Below are 24,977 nucleotides of genomic sequence, written 5' to 3'. Positions count from 1 at the left end.
ATTTCAGGTTTTGGAGAGATTTAATTTTGGTCTGGGATTTATCTCCTGGATCAAACTGATCTATCAATCCCCGATGGCTGCAGTTATAACTAACAATCAAAAATCTCCTTATTTTAGACTATGTAGAGGAACCTGTCGGGGTTGTCCTCTTAGTCCTTTATTATTTAATTTGGCTTTAGAACCACTTGCTATTGCTCTTAGGGATTCCAACTCTGTTCAGGATATTAAGAGAGGGGATAAAGTACATAAGGTTTCGTTGTACGCAGATGATTTACTAGTTTACATTTCAGACCCTAGGAAATCTATCCCTTCTATGTTAGCCATATTTACTGAATTTAGTACTTTCTCTGGATATAAGTTAAATTTACATAAAAGTGAATTATTTCCTATTAATAACTATTCAGATCAATATGATCTAATACCTTTTAATATTGCTAAACATTTTTTTACCTATCTTGGTATTAAAATTACTAAAAACTTTAAAGATTTATATAAATACAATTTTCTTCCTTTAATCGTATATGCACAACAAACACTTTCCAAATGGTCACCTATAACGTTGTCGTTAATTGGTCGAATAAATGCTATAAAAATGACAATTTTACTGAAATTCTTATACAGGCTTCAAGCTGTTCTATCCTTTGTCCCAAAAACGTTTTTTTGATACAATAGATTCTATGATCTTATCATATATCTGGAATAATAAAACCTCCAGAGTGAGTAAACCTCTATTGCAAAAATTAAAAAAAGATAGTGGCTTGGCCTTACCAAACTTTAGGCTCTATTACTGGGCAATCAATATTTGTTATATTACTTTCTGGATTCACTGTATAGATAATCAGGACTGTCCTTCATGGTTGGACTTGGAGAAGAACTCGGTAAAGGGGTTCTCTTTGGCTTCTTTGCTGGGAGCTCTTCTTCCCTTTTTGCTTTCTAAGATTGGTAGACAAGATCTTAGTCCCATTGTTAGACATACATTAAAATTTTGGTTTCAGTTTCGCAGATCTTTTGACCTAAATAACTTTGTTCTTTCTAGTAATATCCATTTTAATTATTTTTTTAAACCATCAATTTTAGACAAGACCTTTTTAACATGGAAAACTAAGTGAATAATAACTTTTCTAGATTTGTTTTTAGAGGATTGTTTAATGTCTTTTTCTCAGCTAGTGGACAAATATGATTTATCTAATGCACAATTTTTTAGATATTTACAAGTTAGGAATTTTTTACGTGATTTGTTACTGAATTACCCATTTGCTCATTTACCAAATATGATAGAAGTTATCTTTCAGCTTAAACCACTCCAAAAAGGATTGATAGCCATCATATATAAACGGCTATTGAATTTACGAATGATGTCTAATAATAAGGTTAAACGTGCTTGGGAACTGGAACTTCAAGAACCATTTTCAGATAATCAATGGAATAAAATTTGTCATTTAGTTAACAATTCATCTATTTGTGCCCGTCACTCCTTGATTCAGTTCAAGGTAGTGCACAGGGCGCATATGTCAAAAGGTAAACTAGCACATATTTTTTCTAATATAAGTCCTACTTGTGATAACACTGCGGTGGCCACATTAATGCATACGTTATGGTCCTGCATAAAGTTAAATAACTTTTGGAGAGGTATTTTTAGAACGTTATCAAAAGTCATAGGTCTGGACCTGCAACCTAATTCATTTACGGCAATCTTTGGGGTTATTCCAACGGAAGCAGGAAACGTTCCTGCTTCCGCTCAACGCATGATAGCTTTCTCAACTTTATTGGCTGGGAGAGCTATTCTATTGTACTGGAAGGATCCCAATCCACCTACTGTATTTTTTGGGCTCTCCTCCATTACGTCTTGTTTAAGTTTGGAGAAAATAACAAGTCGGACGTTTGATACATCTTTTAAATTTGAGCAATCTTGGTGACCTTTTATTCAATGATCTAATTTTTATTACTTTTATAGTTAATTATTCTTTTTCCTCCGCAAATTTTTAGATTTGATCAGAAGGATCTTCCCTTTTCTTTTTAACTGTATCCTCAAAATGGACTGCCCAGTCCCATTTTTTTTTTGATTTTAGATTAGTTTAGTGGGTGTTTTTTCCTCCAATGATGGAAAATTTTGAATCTTTTTTTTCATGAACTGTTAAGAGGAGAGGTGGTTCTCTTTTCTCTTTATATTAGCTTAATACTATACATGGTTTTGTTAGTGTATACTCCTTTCTTTGTTTGTATTATTGAATTATGTATTTGAGATAACCTCTCCTCTGTTTGTATTTACTCTTATTCTTTTAAATCAATAAAACAAGGTTGAAAGTAGAGTTACCCACTTTAAGCGAAGAACAAAATAGAATGATGCCTGCTGACATAACTGAAGCTGAACTAAAAGCTGCAATTAGTAGGCTTAAATTAAGCAAGTCACCAGGATCAGATGGGTATATGGCAGAATGGTACAAAGAATTTAAAAATGAGTTAATTCCTGTCTTACTCCCCACACGGAACTGGGCTCTAAAAAAGGCACAAATGCCACCCAGCTGGAAGAATGCAATAATCTCAGCTATACCGAAAGAAGGCAAGGATAAAATGGAATGTGGGTCATTTAGACCAATATCTGTTCCTAATGTGGATTATAGAATATTTACCTCCATCATGGCCAAACGATTAGAAGAGTTTCTACCCACACTGATACATAATGATCGGACAGGTTTTATACAACAACGCCAAACACAAGACAATATACAAAGGACACTTCACATTATGGATTATATACAAAAAAATAAAATCGAAGCAATAGTGATAAGTGTGGACACTGAAGGGGCATTTGATTTGGTTAACTGGAATTTTCTTTACAGAGTTTTACATAGATTTGGTTTCCATGACACAATTAATAAACTATACAGGCACTATATGACAACCCTACTGCTAGGATTAAAATCAATGGATATTTATCAAATAGTTTTAGCCTAGAAAGGGGCTCGAGACAGGGTTGCGCATGGTCACTGCTACTATATCTGGAACTGTTAGCTCAATACATCAGACAAAATGAAGATATCAGGGGAATTACTATTAAAGGGACAGAGCATAAATTGGCCTGTTACGCGAATGACATTTTGATCTATCTAGGGCAACCAACATACTCTTTACCTAAATTGATGCAACCCTTTGAACAATATGGTCAATTATTAGGACACAAGATCAACATAGATAAAACCCATTTACTTTCATATAGCTATAGCCCACCAAGAGAAATTGAAAGTAGATATCCTTGGGCATGGCAAACAGAGTCCATCAAATATTTGGGCATCATTATGCCAAAAGATTTGGCAAAATTATCAGAATGCAATTATCAGCCTATATATAAAAAAATTAAGGAAGATATAACAAGATGGAACCTAATTCCTTTTTTTAGTCTCAGTCCAAGGATTTAATCTATTAAAATGAATATACTGCCCAGACTACTATATCTCTTTCAGACCCTACCAATGGAGATTAATCAAAATCAATTCAATGACTGGAACAAAATGTTATCAAGGTATATATGGCAAGGTAAAAGGCCTAGAGTTCATCTCAAAACTTTGCAATTAGCCAAGGAAAAGGGGGGATGGGGCCTACCTTTTCTTAGAGGTTATTATTTTGCAGCACAGTTGAGAGCTGTGATATGCTGGTGCAACCCATCATATGACGCTCAATGGAAAAACATTGAGGAAAGGATACTTTCCATACCCATACAGGCAATTTTGGCTAATAACAACCTACAAAGGTACATAAATACTATTGCTAACCCATGGGTGAAATGGACTCTTAAAATATGGAAAACTATTATAAAAGTATATAAACTAGAGGGAGATATTGTAATTCTTAAGTGGTGTGCATATGACTTGGATTTTACGCGGAATAAACTGGATGCTAGATTTAAGGACTGGACAGCTAAAAGAATAGCAGTTCTTTGCAATATAATGAAAGAAGGAACACTGTTCAGTTTTGAAATGCTTAAAGAGAAACACTTATTAGAAAAACAAGACTTTTATCGGTATTTACAAATGCGACAGTATGTTCATAGGATGGTTAAAAATGTAACCAAGGCAAGTACATGTTTGTTAGAGCTATTTAGAAAATCATATAATTCAGATAATGGTAGTAGAATCATTTCAAGTGTGTATAAGGGTTTGTCAAATCTTAAAAGACACTCAACTTCATACATTAAAACAAAATGGGAGAAGGAAGGAGGGATAATAATATCTGAGGAAGACTGGACAATAATGTGGAGCTATCAATGGAAGTGTACCAGTTCACAGAAATGGAGAGAGTTCAGGTGGAAAAACTTGAGAAGATATTTTATTACACCCTCTCAGAAATCCCATTATGATAGTAATCTCCCTGTTTGCTGGAGAAATTGTGGAAATCAAAATGCAAACCATTATCATATTTTCTGGGAATGCCCCGTTATCAAAGACTATTGGAGTGGGATACACAATGCCCTACAAGACATCTTTAAATGTGAAATACCCTTAGAAAGTAAGACCATATATTTTGGGTATATACCTCAAGAATGGTTGAAAAGAGATAAATATTTAAAGAATATACTGCTGGTGGCTGGTAAAAAGACTCTTACCAGGAAATGGTTATCACAGGAGAGCCCAACTTTAAATGCATGGATGGAAATTACAATGGACATTTACAAAATGGAGAAGATAACAGCATTTGTTAACCATAAGTTGGAACAATTTGATTCCTGTTGGGAAAAATGGTTTAACTACGTAACACCTCATAGGCCTGATTTTATTCTCAGAAATCAATGAATATGTTGTAAAAAAAAGATCGCTCCCTACTTGTACGTAGATTTCTCCTTTTGCTTGCTCTTTCTTTCCTCTCCTTTCTATAAGTGTATACCTCAGATAAATATCATGTGGAGATTTGTGGCAAATATGATTATGTACAATATCTGAAATACATCTTATGGAAATGTTTGTTTGATGATGAACTTCAATAAAAAATAAATTACAAAAAAAAGAAAATGAGGGGTGATAGGATAGAAGTTCACAAAATTATGAGGGTTATAGATAGGGTAAGTGTAAACAGACTTTTTCCACCAAGGTCAAATGAGTCTGGAACTAGAGGTCATAGGTTAAGGGTGAAAGGTGAAATATTTAAGTGGAATATGTGGATGAACCTCTTCACAAAGAATGTGGAAAGCGATGCCATCAAAAGTGATGGACACAGGTTCAATTGCATCATTTAAGAGAAGTTTGGATAAGTACATGGAAGAGAAGCGTATGGAGGGCTATGGTCCAAGTGCAGGTTGAGGGGACTAGGCAGAATAATAGTTCGGCATGGATTACGTGGGACGAAATGTCTCTCTGTGTTGCAGTATTCTTTAATTCAATGACTCTATCAACTTGCTGCACATCCGTTTGGAGTGTGAGTAGTTCAGCCCTTAAAGGCACACTCTCCATGACCACCCAACACACATGCAGCGATGCCAAGGTGGAGAGAACGGCTGCAGGTTAGAAAAAGGAAGCCCATGGACATAGTAAAAGAGAAGCAGACGTTCTTATCGGTGAGTTAAGCACCAGGGCGAAGGTCAAGGAGCTTAGGAGACAACCCAGACCACCATAGGAATACCAGACAGGAATATTATCAAGTTTATTATTTATTATTTAAATATTAAAGATTTATTATTTAAAACTCAGAATCAGGTTTATTATCACTGGCATATGTCATTTAATTTGTTGTTTTACAACAGCAGTACAGTGCAATACATAAAAAATTACTGTTCGTTACAAGGAATATAAAAATAGTTTAAATAAAAAGCAAAATAGTGAGGTAGTGTTCATGCATTCATAGTCCTTTCAGAAATCTGATGGCAGAGCGGATTAGATTATGAGGACACTCAGTCCTCGTTTATTGTCATTTAGAAATGCATGCATTAAAAAATGATACAATGTTCCTCCAGAAAGATATCACAGTAACACAGGACAAACCAGGACTAAAACTGACAAAACCACATTATTATAACATATAGTAACAACAGTGCAAAGCAATACCGTAATTTGATAAAGAGCAGGCCATGGGCACGGTAAAAAAAAAGACTCAAGTCCCGATAGCCCCATCATCGCACACAGATGGTAGAAACCCTCCCTGCCATGAGCTCCAAGCGCCGCAAACTTGCCGATGCATTGGAAGCACCTGACCGCAGCCTACTCTGAGTCCATCCGAAAACTTCGAGCCTCCGGCACTGAGCACCGAGCACCATCTCTGCCGAGTGCTTCGACTCCGCCCTGGCCGCTGAGCAACAAGCAAAGCCGAGGACTCGGGGCCTTCCGCTCCGGAGATTCTGGATCACACAGTAGCAGTGGCAGGGAAGCAGGCATTTCAGAAGTTTCACCAGATGTTCCTCCGTGCTCTCACGTCTGTCTCCATCAAATCAGGATTGTGCATGGCACCCTACTTGACAGATAACAGATATCATTCACCGGAGTGGTCGCTGCGAGCTGCATCGTGCCGCCATTTTCTCCTTTAGAAAGAAGCAATTCCTAAAGTGTTGATTGTATGTCCTCAGGATACTGAATCTCCTCCCTGGTGGTAGTAATGAAAAGAGGGCTCTGGCAGTCACTTCCGGCTATGGATTCCTCACTAACTCAAGTGATGAAAAAATAAATGTCATATTTATTAATTCATTTATTGATTGATTGAGTTACAAAGTGGAATAGGCCCTTCCGGTCCTTTGAGCCTTGCCACCCAGCAACCCCCAATTTAATCCAGCCTACTCACTGGACAATTTACAATGACCAATTAACCTACCAACTGGTACATCTTTGGGTGCTCCAGTTTCTTCCCACAATCCAAAGGAAACCCACACGGTAAAACGGGAGAAAGTACTAACTCCTTACAGGTAGCAGCGGGAATTGAACTCAGGTCACTGGTACAGTAAAGCATTGTGCTAACCACTACGCTATGTTCGGAAAAGATACTGAACAGAGTTGTGGTGAGCTGTTTCACCAATTGGATTGGGAATTAATTTATTGATGTATTCGTATGCTATATGTGCTTCTAGGGAGAGACTACTTTGAAATCCGGGCTCTCCCAGCCGACTAATGGTAAGCTATATAATGTGGGAGACTAAGTTGAACTTCTTATTTCTTGCCAGTATGGTCAATGTTTGCCTTTTTTACTGCCTGGAGACTAGTCCCTATCCAACAAATCATATTGAGTATGGGGAGAATATTTTTTAATTCAAGTAACACACATAGAATTCTGGAGGAACTCAGCAGGTCAGGCAGCATCTATGGAGAGGATTAAACAATTGATGTCTTGCGCTGAGACTCTTCATCAGTTATAAGGAAAGATTGAATACATTAGGACTTTATGCCCGGTATGTAGAAAACTGAGGGGAGATTAGATAGAGGTAAACAAAATTATCAGGGCTATAGCAAGGGTAAACGTAAGCAGGCTTTCTCCACTCAGGTTGGGTGGGACTACAAGATGTCATGGGTTAAAGGTTGAAAGGTGAAAAGTTTAAGGGGCAGGGATTCAGATTTCTGGATCATTGGGACCTCTTTTGGGGTAGGCATGACCTGTACAATAAGGATGGGTTGCTCTTGAACCCTAGTGGTACCAATATCCTGGCAGGGAGGTTTGCTAAGGCTATTGGAGAGAGTTTAAACTAGAATTGCTGGTGGGTGGGAACCGAACTGAAGAGATGGAGGAAGGGGCAGTTGGCTCACAAATAGAGAAAGCTTGTAAACAGTGTGAGAGGGAGGATAGGCAGGTGATAGAGAAAGGATATGCTCAAACTCATGGTTTGAGATGTCAAACTTGCTGGTGAACGCAGCAGGCCAGGCAGCATCTCTAGGAAGAGGTACAGGGTCTCTGCCCGAAACGTCGACTGTACCTCTTCCTAGAGGCGCTGCCTGGCCTGCTGCGTTCACCAGCAACTTTGATGTGTTTTGCTTGAATTTCCAGCATCTGCAGAATTCCTCACGGTTTGAGATGTGTCTATTTTAATGCAAGGAGTATTATGAACAAAGTGGATGACCTTAGATCGTGGATCTGTACTTGGAGCTATGATGTTGTTGCCATTACAGAGACTTGGAGACTTAGAGTGCCAGGCTTTAGATGTTTCAGAAAGGACAGGGAGGGAGGCAAAAGAGGTGGGGGCGTGGTACTGTTGATCAGAGATAGTGTCACGGCTGCAGAAAAGGAGGAAGTCATGGAGGGAATGTCTACTGAGTCTCTGTGGGTGGAAGTTAGAAACAGGAAGGGGTCAATAACTCTACTGGGTGTTTTTTATAGACCACCCAATAGTAACAGGGACATCGAGGAGCAGATAGGGAGATAGATTCTGGAATGGTGCAATAATAACAGGGTTGTCATGGTGGGAGATTTTAATTTCCTCAATATTGATTGACATCTCCCTAGAGCAAGGGGTTTAGATGGGGTGGAGTTTGTTTGGTGCGTTCAGAAAGGTTTCCTAACACACTCTGTAGATAAGCCTACAAGAGGAGAGGCTGTAGTTGATCTGGTATTGGGAAGTGACCTCGTCAGGAGTCAGGTCTCTCAGTGGGAGAGCATTTTGGAGATAGTGATCACAATTCTATCTCCTTTACCAAAGTATTGGAGAGGGTTAGGAACAGACAAGTTAGGAAAGTGCTTAATTGGAGTAAGGGGAAATATGAAGCTATCAGGCAGGAACTTGGAAGCATAAATTGGGAGAAGATATTCTCAGGGCAATGTACGGCAGAAATGTGGCAAATATTCAGGGGATACCTGCATGGCATTCTGCATGGGTACATTCCAGTGAGACAGGGAAAGGATGATAGGGTACAGGAACCATGGTGTACAAAGGCTGTTGAAAATCTAGTCAAGAAGAAAAGAAAAGCTTACGAAAAGTTCAAAAAAAACTAGGTAATGATAGAGACCTAGAAAATTAAAAGGCTAGCAGGAGGGATCTTGAGAATGAAATTAGGAGAGCTAGAAGGGACCATGAGAAGGCCTTGGCGAGCAAGATTAAGGAAAACCCCAAGGCATTTTGCAAGTATGTGAAGAGCAAGAGGAGAAGACGTGAGAGAATAGGACCAATCAAGTGTGACAGTGGAAAAGTGTGTATGGAACCGAAGGAGGTAGTGGAGGTACTTAATGAATACTTTGCTTCAGTATTCACTGTGGAAAAGGACTTTGGCGATTGTAGAGATGACTTACAGCAGACTGAAAAGCTTGAGCATGTAGATATTAAGAAAGAAGATGTGCTGGAGCTTTTGGAAACCATCAAGTTGGGTAAGTCACCGGGACCAGATGAGATATACCCCAGGCTACTGTGGGAGGCGAGGGAGGAGATTGCTGAGCCTCTGGCAATGTTCTTTGCATCATCAATGGGGACGGGAGAGGTTCTGGAGGATTGGAGGGTTGCAGATGTTGTTCCCTTATTCAAGAAAGGGAGTAGAGATAGCCCAGGAAATTATAGACCAGTGAGTCTTACTTCAGTGGTTGGTGGTTGATGGATTTATGAACATTTGGAGAGGCATAATATGATTAAGAATAGTCAGCATGGCTTTGTCAAAGGCAGGTCGTGCCTTACGAGCCTGATTGAAGTTTTTGAGGATGTGACTAAACACATGTTGTATATATGGATTTCAGCAAGGCATTTGATAAGGTACCCTATGCAAGGCTTATTGAGATAGTAAGGAGGCACGGGATCCAAGGGGACTTGCTATATGGATCCAGAATTGGTTTGCCCACAGAAGGCAAAGTGCGGTTGTAGACCAGTCATATTCTGCTTGGAGTCGGTGACCAGTGGTGTGCCTCAGGGATCTGTTCTGGGACCCCTACTCCGTGATTTTTATAAATGACCTGAATGAGGAAGTGGAGGGATGGGTTAGTAAATTTGCTGATGACATAAAGGTTGGGGGTGTTGTGGATAGTGTGGAGGGCTGTCAGAGGTTACAATGGGACATTGATAGGATGCAAAACTGGGCTGAGAAGTAGCAGATGGAGTTCAACCCAGATAAATGTGAGGTGGTTTATTTTTGTAGGTCAAATATGATGGCAGAATATAATATTAATAATATAATATTAATGTCTCTTGGCAGTGTGGAGGACCAGAGTGATCTTGGGGTCCGAGTCCATAGGACACTCAAAGCTGCTGCGCAGGTTGACTCTGTGGTTAAGAAAGCATATGGTGCATTGGCCTTCATCAACCGTGGGATTGAGCTCAAGAGCCAAGAGGTAATGTTACAGCTATATAGGACCCTGGTCAGACCCCACTTGGAGTACTGTGCTCATTTCTGGCCACCTCACTACAGGAAGGATGTGGAAACTATAGAAAGTGTAGAAAAGGTGCAGAGGAGATTTACAAGGATATTGCCTGGATTGGGAAGCATGCCTTATGGGAATAGGTTGAGTGAGCTCGACCTTTTCTCCTTGGAGAAACGGAGGATGAAAGGTGACCTGATAGAGATGTATAAGATAATGAGAGGCATTGATCGTTTGGATAGTCAGTGGCTTTTTGCCAGGGCTGAAGTGGCTAACACGAGAGGGCACAGTTTTAAGGTGTTTGGAAGTAGGTACAGAGGAGATGTCAGGGGTAATTTTTTACACAGAGAGTGGTGAGTGCGTGGAATTGGTTGCTGGTGACGGTGGTGGAGGTGGATGCAATAGGGTCTTTTAAGAGACTCTTGGATAGGTACATGGAGCTTAGAGAAATAGAGGGCTATGGGTAACCCCCTATAGGTAACTTCTAAAGTAAGTACATGTTCGGCCCAGCATTGTGGGCCAAAGGGCTTGTATTGTGCTGTAGGTTTTCTATGTTTCTTTGTTTCTATGAGGGGGATTTTCTTTATTCAGAGGGTGATGGGAGTGTGGAACAAGTTGCCAGGGCGATTGGTGCATGCAAACTCGATTTCAGCAGTTAAGGGAAGTCTGGATAGGTATATGGATGGCTATGGCCCAGGTGCAGGTTGATGGGACTAGGCAGTTTAAATGGTTCAGCCTGGACCAGATGGGCTGAAGGGCCTGTTTCTGTGGTGTACTTTTCTATGACTCTATATGATTGGAAAGGAAGGGGGAAGAAGCCAGATTAAGAAGATGGGACAAAGTAAGGCATATGGTAGTGTATTGGTTAGCACAATGGTTTTCAGTACAGGCGACCAGGGTTCAATTCCCGCCACTCCCTGTGACTGCGTTGGTTTCTTCCCACAGTCCAAAAGTAATATTCGCTGTGAAGATCATGTTAAGAAGATTCAGGAGAGCTTTTAACTGTCATAATAAAATAGCAACTTAATTTGTGTTAACTGCTTCATAATTGTTGGCCAAAACCCACTCTACACTTTGATTTTAATGTAGCAATATTTCTAAGCTCCAGTCACACCTGTACCTAATGGAACCCAGATTGCTGGCATTGTAATAGTGTTTACACTAACCATTACTGGTTGGTATGTAAATTGGTCATTGTAAATTGTCCTGTGATAAATTTAGGATTAAATCGGGGTATTGCTGGGCGTTGTGGCTCGAAGGGCAAGAAGGGCCAATCCCGCACTGTATCTCAATAAAATAAAATACTGTATTTAGCAATTATATTGATTTGAACCAAGTTGTAATGTTATGCATCTGGGCTTGGCTAGCTCAGTTAGTAGAACATGTGACTCTTAATCCCAGGGATGTGGGTTTGAACCCCACGTTGGGGTGTTGCTGTTTTGGGGCGGCACAGTAATGGTTAATTCGTTGTGTTTGAGGTCTAGTGAGTGGGAAAGATTGGTAAGTGCCGCAAGAAAGTAGCATCTATCATCAAGGATGGCCACCATTCAGGCCATGCTTTCTTCTCGCTGCTGCCAGTAGAAAGGATATATAGGAATCTTGGTTCATAAACAGTTATTTCCCTTCAACCATCAGGCTCCTGAACCGTTATGGATAACTTTACTCACCTCAGTTCTGAACTGATTCCACAACCTATGGACTCACTTTCAAGGACTCTTGTTCACAGTATTATTTTTTCCTTTTTGCATCTGTGCTGATTTTGTCTTTTGCACATTGGTTGTCAGCCTTCATACATACAGTCATAGAGTCACGATGTCATAGAAAAGTACAGCAGAGAAACAGGCTCTTTGGCCCATCTAGTGCATGTTGAAGGATTGAAACTGCCTAATCCCATCAACCTGCACCGGGACCTTAGCCCTCCATACCCCCACCATCCATGTCCCTATCCAAACATCTCTTAAACATTGGCATTGAGCTCACATGCACTCTCACGACCTTCTGAGTTTGTGAGTAGTTTTTCATTGATTCTATTGTATTTCTTTGTTCTACCGTGAATGCCTGCAAGAAAATGAATCTCAGAGTAGTATATGGTGACATATACGTTAAGGACTTCGATAATAAATTTACTTTGAACTTTGAAATGGAATACAGTGAGAAATATTCATTTAAGAGCTTGCTCATCTCCTGTAGCTTCCAATGAGGACAACCACACTGATCCTTAAGGGGCACTATTTTCTCCCTGGCTATCCTTTTGCTCTTTAGTATACTTAGATAGAACATAGAACAGTGTAGCACAGTACGTTGTTATGCTGACCCATATAAACATACTCCATGATCAATCTAGCCCTACCCTGCTAACAGCCCACAACTCTCCATTTTTTCTTACATTCACGTACCTAGCTAAGAGTTTCTTGGATGTCACTATTATATCAGCTTCTGCAAACAATAAAAGTAAGCAGATAACATTCAGAACAAAAGTGAGTCACACAGACACGAAGCCCAGAGCAGCGGGAGCAGGCCACAGCCCCAGTTCAGCACAGACCGCAGCCACTCACTTAAACTGATGGCCTCTGTTATTGTCACCCTGGGAAAAAGGCATTTTGCTGTCCACTATCAGAATCTCTTTTGATATCCCTTTGGCTTATCTGCCAAAGCTATCTCATCTCTCCTTTATGCTCTTCTGCTTTCTCTCTTAAGTGTATTACATCTCTTATACTGCTCAAGGAATTCACTTGATCCCAGCTGTCTATACCTGCCTCCTTTGTCCTGACCAATGCCTCAATATCCCTTATCAGTCAGGGTTCCCTAACTCTTCCAGCCTTCCTCTGAACTATAATAGGAACATGCTGGGGTTAAACTCTGCCTATCTTATTTTAAAACTCTCCCACTTGCCTTTAGCTACAAACGGCCTCTCCCAATCAATCTTTGGAACTTTGCAATTACCTACCATTAAAAAAACTTCTTTTTTCTTGGAGCTGGCTGAGATCACCCTACATATTTGATCTTCTAATTCCCATTAACTATTGGGAGACCTATAACACAATCACATCTTCTCCTTATTTCTAAGTTCCACCCACACTGGATGATCTTCCAGGGAGATCCTCAATACCACTGTGATGTTCTCCCTAATCGAAAATGCAATTCCCTCTCCAATCTTACCCCAACATCTATCACACGTGGATGATGCGTACCCTGGTACACTGAACTGCCCCTTTGCCCATGACAGGGGTGAGGGGGAGGGGTAGGGAGGGGCAGAGGGGAGGGGAGCAAGGGGAGGGAGGGAGGGAGGGTGTGGGGGTAGGGAGGAAAGAGGGGGAGGGAGGGAGAGAGGGGAGAGGGGAGGGAGTGAGGTGGAGGAGAGGAAGGGGAGTGAGGGGGAGGAGAGAGAGGGAGAGGGGAGGTGGGGGAGATGGAGGGAAAGGGAGAGAGGAGGAGAGAAGGGAGAGGGAGGGAGAGAGGAAGAGAGCAAAAAAAATAAATGCAATAAACAATACTGAGAACTTGAGTTGTCGAGTCTCACAAAGTAAGTCTATAGGTTGTGGAATCTGTTCAGAGTTGAGGTAGTGAAGTTATCCACAATGGTTCAGCGCCCTGACGGTTGAAGGGTAATTACCATTCCTGAACCTGTTGCTGTGTGGCGTAAAGCTCCTACACCTCCTCCGATGGCAGCAGCGAGAGCACGGCCAGGATGGTGGGGGCCCTTGATGATGTATGTTGTATTTTGGCCCTGTCCTCGGATGCCCTTGGTGTAGAGTTTGATGTGAGGGTTGATTTACCCTTGAAATAGAATTGTCGGGATTGTGGGAAGAGTGAGGGAAATTAGTGGACTGAAAATAGTAAGGCTGCAGGGTGACTGGCATTTCACTTGACCCAATGATACTGTCGTCAACAGGGATTAATATACATTACATATAGCTGCTGTGGGTGTAAGCAGCGGCGCCCCCTGTGTCGCGGAACAGTCGGGACTCGTTGACCAGGCAACACTGCAGGAAAAGTAATATCAGGAATCCCACCTCTTCCTGTGCCGTCCGGGTCACTGCCAGGGCACCGTCCCGTATCCAGAGCTCTTCAACCCCTCCCGTCGCCAGGTAGGAAATTTGGAATTTCGACCAAATTAAATATAACCTTTCCCCGGTATCGATCCTTTTGCTCTCCCTCAACCCCTCTCTGCTTGCGTTTTGCAATCTGTTCTAACCAGTGGTGGCGGAACATTAGTAATACCGTATGTCTATGAAGGTAAGTAAGCTAAATCCGTGCTTGAACAAAATATATATTCCAAGAGCTTCTCTTTCCCTTCGTGTACTGCCCTTGAGTTTATGACCTTAAATTAAATGGCCTAACAACCAGTCGAAATAGCGTGTACAGCAACTCCCTCACTCTGCGGATCTCATCCAAACCCGTCGTCGTGTTAAATCACCGTCTTTACCGATTTATCTCCCTCTCTCCCTCTCACAACCCCCTCTTTAAATCTCTGTCTCTCTCGATTTTGATCGCCATCGACAAGTTGCACTTCCGTGCTGTCATGGCACCGATTACAGGCCCTTCGGCCCAATTTGTTCATGTCGACCACAGCAGCCTCCCTGCCAGTCTCAGTTGCCCACCTTCGGCCCGTAACCCTCCAAGCCCATGTCCTATCCAATATGTTATAGTTGTACCCACCTCCACCGCTTCTTGTATCTGTGCCCTCTACATTTGGGCTCCCCAACCCTGGGGAAAAGCTGTTGTAGTGTGGCGGGCTGACTTATACCTTGCTGAGACAAGGCAGGAACTTTCAGACACCTCCTCATACTTAGCCTTTGAAGAGGAACTGATTCTGGATCATGAGAAAACTGTCTCCTACACCATCACACCTCATCAATTCTGGAGATCCCCCATCCACGACAACCATAGCTCTCTTACCCTGTACTGCTCGCTTCCATCTCCAACCCAGGATCAGGATCCACGGACCTGACTGTCCGGGTAGGCCCATTGCCTGTCTGCTCCTGCCCCACTGAACTCGTGTCCTCATACCTTGTGAAGAAAAAGAATTTCAGGATGAATATTGTGTACATTTCTCTGACATTAAATATACCTCTTGGCTCCATTCTGTCTTCTGCGATTCAGTCCCTACTTACATAGAACATAGAACATAGAATAGTACAGCACAGTACAGGCCCTTCGGCCCACAATGTTGTGCTGATCCTCAAACCCTGCCTCCCATATAAGCCCCCACCTTAAATTCCTCCATATACCTGTCTAGTAGCCTCTTAAACTTCACTAGTGTATCTGCCTCCACCACTGACTCAGGCAGTGCATTCCACGCACCAACCACTCTCTGAGTAAAAAACCTTCCTCTAAAATCCCCCTTGAACTTCCCACCCCTTACCTTAAAGTCATGTCCACTTGTATTGAGCAGTGGTGCCCTGGGGAAGAGGCGCTGGCTGTCCACTCTATCTATTCCTCTTATTATCTTGTACACCTCTATCATGTCTCCTCTCATCCTCCTTCTCTCCAAAGAGTAAAGCCCTAGCTCCCTTAATCTCTGATCATAATGCATACTCTCTAAACCAGGCAGCATCCTGGTAAATCTCCTCTGGACCCTTTCCAATGTTTCCACATCCTTCCTATAGTGAGGCGACCAGAACTAGACACAGTACTCCAAATGTGGCCTAACCAGAATTTTACAGAGCTGCATCATTACATCGCGACTCTTAAACTCTGTCCCTCGACTTATGAAAGCTAACACCCCATAAGCTTTCTTAACTACCCTATCTTCCTGTGAGGCAACTTTCAGGGATCTGTGGACATGTACCCCCAGATGCCTCTGCTCCTCCACACTACCAAGTATCCTGCCATTTACTTTGTACTCTGCCTTGGAGTTTGTCCTTCCAAAGTGTACCACCTCACACTTCTCCAGGTTGAATTCCATCTGCCACTTCTCAGCCCACTTCTGCATCCTGTCAATGTCTCTCTGCAATCTTTGACAATCCTCTACACTATCTACAACACCACCAACCTTTGTGTCGTCTGCAAACTTGCCAACCCACCCTTCTACCCCCACATCTGGGTCGTTAATAAAAATCACAAAAAGTAGAGGTCCCAGAACAGGTCCTTGTGGGGCACCACTAGTCACAATCCTCCAATCCAAATGTACCCCCTCCACCACCACCCTCTGCCTTCTGCAGGCAAGCCAATTCTGAATCCACCTGGCCAAACTTCCCTGGATCCCATGCCTTATGACTTTCTGAATAAGTCTACCGTGTAGAACCTTGTCAAATGCCTTACTAAAATCCATATAGATCACATCCACTACACTACCCTCATCTATATGCCTGGTCACCTTCTCAAAGAACTCTATCAGGCTTGTTAGACACGATCTGCCCTTCACAAAGCCATGCTGACTGTCCCTGATCAGACCATGATTCTCTAAATGCCCATAGATCCTATCTCTAAAAATCTTTTCCAACAGCTTTCCCAGCACAGACGTAAGGCTCACTGGTCTATAATTACCCGGACTATCCCTACTACTTTTTTTGAACAAGGGGACAACATTCGCCTCCCTCCAATCATCTGGTACCATTCCCATGGAAAACGAGGACATAAAGATCCTAGCCAGAGGCTCAGCAATCTCTTCCCTTGCTTCGTGGAGCAGCCTGGGGAATATTCCGTCAGGCCCGGGGGACTATCCATCCTAATGTATTTTAACAACTCCAACACCTCCTCTCCCTTAATATCAACATGCTCCAGAACATCAACCTCACTCATATTATCCTCACCATCATCAAGTTCCCTCTCATTGGTGAATACCGAAGAGAAGTATTCATTGAGGACCTCGCTCACTTCCACAGCCTCCAGGCACATCTTCCCACCTTTATCTCTAATTGGTCTTACCTTCACTCCTGTCATCCTTTTTTTCTTCACATAATTGAAGAATGCCTTGGGGTTTTCCTTTACCCTACTCACCAAGGCCTTCTCATGCCCCCTTGTTGCTCTTCCCTATATTCCCTATATTCCTCAATAGACCCATCTGATCCTTGCTTCCTAAACCTCATGTATGCTGCCTTCTTCCACCTGACTAGATTTTCCACCTCACTTGTCATCCGTGGTTCCTTCACCCTACCATTCTTTATCTTCCTCATCGGGACAAATTTATCCCTAACATCCTGCAAGAGATCCCTAAACATTGACCACATGTCCATAGTATATTTCCCTGCAAAAACATCATCCCAATTCACACTCACAAGTTCTAGCCTTATAGTCTCATAATTTGCCCTTCCCCAATTAAAAATCTTCCTGTCCTCTCTGATTCTATCCTTTTCCATGATAATGCTAAAGGCCAGGGAGCGGTGGTCACTGTCCCCCAGATGCTCACCCACTGAGAGATCTGTGACCTGACCCGGTTCATTACCTAGTATAGATCTAGTATGGCATTCCCCCTAGTTGGCCTGTCCACATACTGTGACCGGAATCCGTCCTGGACACACTTAACAAACTCTGCCCCATCTAAACCCTTAGAGCTAATCAGGTGCCAATCAATATTAGGGAAGTTAAAATCACCCATGATAACAACCCTGTTATTTTTGCACCTTTCCAAAATCTGCCTCCCAATCTGCTCCTCTGTATCTCTGCTGCTACCAGGGGGCCTATAGAATACCCCCAATAGAGTAACTGCTCCCTTCCTGTTCCTGACTTCCACCCATACTGACTCAAAAGAGGATCCTGCTACATTACCCCTACTTTCTGTAGCTGTAATAGTATCCCTGACCAGTAATGCCACCCCTCCTCCCCCTTTTCCGCCCTCTCTATCCCTTTTAAAGCACTGAAATCCAGGAATATTCAGAATCCATTCCTGCCCTGGTGCCAGCCAAGTTTCTGTAATGGCCACTACATCATACTTCCATGTATGTATCCAAGCTCTCAGTTCATCACCTTTTTTCCTGATACTTCTTGCATTGAGGTACACACACTTCAGCCCTTCTACCTTACTGTCTTTACACTGTTTATTCTGCTTCTCTTTCCCCAAAGTCTCCCTATATGTTAGACCTGGCTTTACTCCATGCACTTCTTTCACTGCTCTATCGCTCTGGGTCCCATCCCCCTTGCAAATTAGTTTAAACCCTCCCGAACCATGCTAGCAAACCTACCTGCAAGGATATTGCTCCCCCTTGAGTTCAGGTGGAACCCATCCAATCTGTACAGGTCCCACCTTCCCCAGAAGAGATCCAATGATTTAAAAATCTAAAACCCTGCTCCCTGCACCAACTCCTCAGCCACACATTCAACTGCCATCTCCTCCAATTCTTACCATCTCTGTCACGTAGCACTGACAGCAATCCTGAGAACGTCACCCTTGAGGTCCTGTTCTTTAGCCTTCTGCCTAGTTCCCAAAACTCACATTTCAGGACCTCATCCCTCTTCCTGCCTATGTCATTGGTCCCTACATGTATCACGACTTCTGGTTGCTTTCCCTCTCGTACCGGGATGTTGTGCACCCGGTCAGAGACATCCCGGACCTTGGCACCCAGGAGGCAACAAACCATGCTGGTGTCCTTCTCACGCCCACAAAATCTCCTGTCTGCTCCCTGACTATAGAGTCTCCAATGACGATAGCTCTCCTCTTCTCCGTCCCACCCTTCTGCACCACCAGGTCAGTCTCAGTGCCAGAGGCCCTGCCACCGTGGCTCGCACCTGGTCGGTCATCCCCGCCAACAGTATCCCGGACGGTAAACTTATTATTCAGGGGAATGGCTACAGGGGTGCTATGCACTACCTGTCTGCTCACCTTCACTTTCCCCCCTCTGACTGTCACCCAACGACCTGCTTCCAACAGCCTAGGTGTGACTACCTCCTTGTAGCCATTTGGACCCATCCAAATCCAAACAGTGGGATATGGTCCCATTCAAACTCAAACAGTGGGATAGGGTCCCATTCAAACTCAAACAGTGGGATAGGGTCCCATCCAAACCCAAACAGTGGGATAGGGTCCCATCCAAACCCAAACAGTGGGATAGGGTCCCATCCAAATCCAAACAGTGGGATACAGTTCCATCCAAACCCAAATAGTGGGATACAGTCCCATCCAGACCTGCTCTCTCGGTTTCATGCTGGAGTTTCTCTTCCAGTGCTGAGCTTCCTTGGGACTGTTGGCCACCAGGTCCAAGTTCTTTTTCCTTCCTTTAAAGATGATGCTGAAGTTGTAATCACTGCAATTCTCCAAGGTCACCTCTGAATGGTGACCTGCCCTCACCTCCGAATGGTGACCTGCCCTCACCTCCTGGATGTCATCAATCGAGAAGATTTGGTTCCTGGCATCTGCAACACTTTTCATGCTTTTGATTTCCTCACTAACTTTCAATCTCCTGGCCCTGACCACCTCATTTTCACCATGGATGTTCAGTCCCTATACACTTCTATCCCCCATCAAGAAGGCTTTAAATCTCTTTGCTTCTTTCTCAAAAAAAGACTCCCTCCACCTCTATCCTTCTCCATCTGGCAGAACTGGCCCTCGCTCTCAACAGTTTTTCCTTTGGCTCCTCCCTCTTTCTCCAGACTCAAGGGGTAGCCATGGGCCCCAGCTATGCCTGCCTTTTTGTTGGCTATGCAGAACCTTTCCAAGTAGTGCACCCCAACTCTTGCTGCGTTAACATTGATGGCTGCATTGGTGCTGCTTCATGCGCCCATGTTGAATTCGTAAGTTTCACCAATTTTCCCTCCAACTTTCAACCTGCCTTTAAATTCACTTGGTGCATTTCTGACTCCACTCTCCTCTTTCTTGACCTCTCTGTCTCCAACTCTGGAGATAAACTGTTGACTGACATCTTTTATAAACCTACCAATTCCCACAGTTATCTTGACTATACCTCTTCCCATTGTCTCTTTCCTGTAAAAATGCTATTCCCTTTTCTCAGTTCCTTCTTTTTTACCACATCTGTTCCTAGGATGCAGCTTTCCTTTCCAGGTTATCAGAGATATCGTTCTTCTTCAAATAACGCAGTTTCCCTTCCTCCACCATTGATGCAGCTCTCAACCGCATCTCCTCCATTTCCCAAATGTCTGTGCTCACCCCATCTTCCCGCCACCTTAACAGTGACAGTTCCTTTCCCCTTTGTCTTTACCTACCACCCCATGAGCCTCCGCATACAACACATCATTTCCACAATTTCCACCTTCTCCAGGGAGGTACTACTACCAAACATATCTTTACCTCCCCTCACTCTCTGCTTTCCACAGGGATCACTCCGTCCGTGATTCCTTTGCCCTTTCGTCCCTCCCTCATAATCTTCTTCCCTGCACTTATCCCTGCAAACAGTCAAAATGCTACACTTGCCCATTCACCTCCTCCCTCATCTCCATTCAGGTCCTAAAAAATCCTTTCAGATGAGGGAATACTTCACCTGTGTCCGGTGCTCCCGATGTAGGCTGCTGTATATTGGTGAGACCCGTTGTAAATTGGGGGACAGCTTTGTTGAGCATTTCCATTCTATCCAGCAAAAAGTGGAATTTCCGGTGGCCAAACATTTTAATTCTGATTCCCATGCCAGTAACCACATATTGTTCCGTGACCTCTGGAGCCACGATGAGCCCACCCTCTGGGTGGAGGAGCAACACCTTGTATTCCATCTGGGTAGTCTCCAACCTGATGACATGTATATCAGTTTCTCCTTCGGGTAACAAAAAGTTCCCTCCCCCTCAGCTCTTCAAATCCCCACTCTGACCTCTTGCCTCTTCTCCCCTGCCTTTGGGTCCCCTCCTGTTACCCTTTCTCCTATGGTCTACTCTACTCCCATCGCCTATCAGATTCCTTCTTCTCCAGCCCTTTATCGTTCCTGCCCACCTGGCTTCACCTATCACCTTCCAGCTATCCTCCTTCACCTTTTTATTCCGGTGTCTTGCCCCTTCCTTTCCAGTCCTGAAGAAGGGTCTCAGCCCAAAACGCGGACTGCTCATTCATTTCCATGGATGCTGCCTGACCTACTGAGCTCCCCCACCACTTTTGTGTATGCTGCTTTGGATCTACAGCACCTGCAGAATTTCTTGTCTTTAAATTTAGACTATGACTGCCCAACCTATTCATACATTTCATGATTTTATAAACTACATGAGGTCGTCTCTCATTCTCCTACACTCCAAGCAATAATGATCCAGTGTGGCCAACCTGTCTCGATAACTGAGCTCCTCTAGTCCAGCCAGCATCTTCAAGAATCTCTTCTGCACCGTCTCCAGCTTGACGATTGTCAAAACTGTTTTAGGATTAGGTTAGATTAGATTATGAGGACACCCAGTCCTCTTTTATTGTCATTTAGTAATGCATGCGTTAAGAAATGATACATTATTCCTCCGGTGTGATATCACAAAACACAGGACAAACCAAGACTGAAAAAACTAACAAAACCACATAATTATAACATATAGTTACAGCAGTGCAACAATACCATAATTTGATGAAGAACAGTCCATGGCACAGTAAAAGAGTTCAAAGTTTCTCAAAAGTCCCACATCTCACACAGACAGGAGAAGGAAGAAAACTCTCCCTGCCATGCCCGACCACAGTCCAACTCTGAGTCGTCCGAAAACTTCGAGCCTCCGATCAGCCCTCCGACACCGAATACCGAACACCATCTCTAGCCGAACGATCCGACCTCAGTCTCGGTCACCAGCAGCAGGCAAAGCCGGGGATTTTGAGGCCTTCCCTCCGGAAGATTCTGGATCGCCCAGTAACAGCAGCAGCGAACTGGTGTTTCAGAAATTTCTCCAGATGTTCCTCTGTGCTTTCACGTCTGTCTCCATCAAATCAGAATTGTCCACGGCCCCTATTTAACGGATATGATATCATTTTCATCAGAGAGCAGCCAGTCAGTATAACCTCCGCCACATTTCTGTAGAAGTTAGTCAATGTTACAGATGTTACGCCGCATCTTCGCAAACTCCTAACGAAATAGAGGCGCTGCTGTGCTTTCTTCATAATTGCTCTTATGTGCTGGGCCCAGGATAGGTCCTCAGATGATAACATCAAGGAATTTAAAGTTGCTGACCCTCTCCACCCATGATCCCCTGATGAGGACTGGCTCATGGACCTCCGGTTTCTTCCTCCTGAAGTTAAGAATCAATCAGCTCCTTGGTTTTGCTGGCCTTGAGTAAGAGGTTGTTTTGACATCACTCAGTCAGTTTTTCAGTTTCCCTCCTACATGCTGATTCATCACCACCTTTGATTCGGCCAATGACATTGGTGTCATCAGCAGACTTAAATAAGGCTTTCGAGCTGTGCTTAGACGCACGGTCATAAGAGTAATGTGAGTAATGCAAGGGGCTAAAAACGGAGCCTTGTTGTGCACCTGTGCTGTTAAACATTGTGGAGGAGATGTTGTTGTCAATCTGAAATGATGGGAGACTGCAAATGAGAAAATGGAGGATCTAGTTGCACAAGGAGGTATTGAAGCCAAGGTCTTGAAGCTTATTGATTAGTTTTGGGGACTTTGATGGTATTTAATGCCAAGCTGTGGTTAATAAAGAGCATTCTGATGTATGCATCTTCACTGGCCAGATGTTCCAGGGTTGAGTGAAGAGCTAATGAAATGACATCTGTTGTGGATCTGTTGTGTTGGTGGGCAAAATGGAGCAGATCCAAGTCGCTTCTCATGCAAGAGTTGATATTTTTCACCACCAACCTTCAAAGCATTTCAACACAGTTGATATAAGTGCTACTGGACAATAGGCATAGAGACAGGTTATCTCGTTCTTCTTGGGCCCTGGTATAATTGAAGCCTGCTTAAAGCAGGTGGGGACACTAGATGGCCTCCTCCCCTAGGTGGCGCCACTGCATTTTCGGAAGATGTCAGAGGGTAGGATCTTTAGACATAGTGGTGGCTGCCTGGAATGCACTGATGGGGGTGGTGGTAGAGGCTATTACAATAGGGAAGTTTAAGAGACTCTTAGATAAGACATGGATGAAAGAAAAATGGAGGGTTATGGGCTGTATAGGAGTCAAGGGTTAAATTGATAGTGGTGTCGGCACAATATAGAACTTAGAAATCTACAGCACATTACAGGCCCTTTGGCCCACAATGTTGTGCCGACCATGTAACCTACTCTAGAAATTGCCTAGAATTTCCCTACCGCATAGCCCTCTATTTTTCTAAGCTCCATTTACCTATCTAAGGATCTCTTGAAAGGCCCGATTGTATCCGCCTCTACCACCGTCGCTGGCAGTGCATTCCATGCACCCACCACTCTCTGTGTGGAAAAACTCATCCCTGCCATCCCCTCTGAATCTACACCCAAGCACCTTAAAACTATGCCCCCTTGTGTTAGCCATTTCAGCCCTGGGAAAAAACCTCTGGCTATCCACACGATCAATGCCTCTCATCTTGGGCTGAAAGGCCCTGTAGTGCTGTACAGTTCTTGGTTTTATTTGAGGAACAACTTTTGCCTACAACTCTAAACCATATCCTTTAGGGCCTCCAGAGATTCTACAGATGCTAGAGACCTTGAGCAACACACACAAAACGCTTAGAGGAACTCAGCAGGTCAGGCAGGTGGAGGTAGTTGACAGTTTGGGCTGAGACTCTTCGTCTTCATCAATCCTGATGTCGTTGAGCTCCACACCTCCCCCTAAACACTCACCCCCCCCCCCCCCAATTTAAATGTATGGCCTTTTAGACATTTCAACCTTGGGAAAGGATATTGTCTGTCTACTCTAAAAGAACCTCTTATAATCTCATAAATTTCTATCGGGTCTCCCCTATTAACTTCCATCACTCCAGAACAAAGAAGCCAATTTTGACTAACCTCTCCTGCAAAGTAACACCATAAGACATATGAACAGAATTAGGCCATTCAGTCCATCAAGTCTGCTCCACCATTCTATCATGGCTGATTTATTATTCCTCTCAACCCCATTCTCCAGCCTTCTCCCTGTAACCTTTGATGCCCTTACTGATAAAGAACCTATTAACCCCCGCTTTAAATACAATGACTTGGCCTCCACAGGCATCTTTGTTAATGAATGAAAGTAATTAGAGAGAGGATCCTTTTTTCAAAAAAATCGAAAGGATATTCTGGAACAGCAATATACAAACATTGCTGGAAATCTTGAGCAACACACACAAAATGCTGGAGGATCTCACCAGACCTGGTGACATCAATGGAAATGAATAAACAGTTGATGTTTTCGATAAACCCCTTCATCAGGACTTTATCTGACCAGAAATGGAACAGAATTCTTTAAATGTCCAGTCAATCAGACAGCTTTGAGAGAGAGCAACTGAGAAAATGTAGATAACCTCTCATCGGAACTGGTGTTGACAGGAAGAGTTTGTTGTCTGAAATTGTCAACAATCATCCTCTCTCTGATTGCTCTTATTTGTCTATGAACTGGAAGGCATAGTGTAAAATGGACATCCTTGGTATCCTGTCTTATACCTTAACAGGAGCATGTTGACACTGAACTTTTTCCATTTCATTTTTTAAAGCCTCCCAATTGTCCCATGTTCCTTTATCTGCAAGCAACCTCTCCCAATCAACCTTGTATATGCTCCTGTCTCATGCCATCAAAAAGTTAGCCTTGCCCCAATTTAGGACTTTGATCTGTGGACCAGTCCTATCTCTATCCATAAATATTATTTAAAACTATAGAATTATGATCACTGGTCCCATGGTGCTTCCCCAATGACTCTTCAGTCACTTACCCAGCTTTATTTCCCAGTTGAAGTTTGAGTGATGCCCCTTTCTGGTAGGGGCCATCGACATATTGAGAAAGCTTTTCT

At 43.1% G+C, this 24,977-nt stretch overlaps 1 protein-coding gene across 6 annotated transcripts in view; it reads left to right on the top strand.

Moving 5' to 3' along the window:
* Positions 1 to 24,977, top strand: part of LOC140205764 (kynurenine--oxoglutarate transaminase 3-like) — a 113,792-nt gene that overhangs the window by 5,508 nt on the left and 83,307 nt on the right. For 2 of the 6 annotated variants that reach the window (XM_072273389.1, XM_072273386.1), the window contains exons 1-2: positions 10,121 to 10,209; positions 14,129 to 14,324. The exons of 1 other annotated variant lie outside the window; for it this stretch is intronic. Coding sequence is in view for 2 of the 5 variants with exons in the window: in XM_072273385.1 (XP_072129486.1) it covers positions 10,074 to 10,209 (136 nt within the window). In the remaining 3 variants the exon portion in view is untranslated. Of the gene's footprint in view, positions 1 to 10,073; positions 10,210 to 14,128; positions 14,325 to 14,351; positions 14,473 to 24,977 lie in introns of those variants that run through there. 3 more of the 6 variants (XM_072273385.1, XM_072273388.1, XM_072273387.1) reach the window with 3 other exon arrangements.

The sequence above is a fragment of the Mobula birostris genome, chromosome 12 (genome assembly GCF_030028105.1).
Source record: "Mobula birostris isolate sMobBir1 chromosome 12, sMobBir1.hap1, whole genome shotgun sequence".
NCBI classification, from domain to species: domain Eukaryota; kingdom Metazoa; phylum Chordata; class Chondrichthyes; order Myliobatiformes; family Myliobatidae; genus Mobula; species Mobula birostris.
This window is presented reverse-complemented; position numbering and strand designations above follow the sequence as displayed.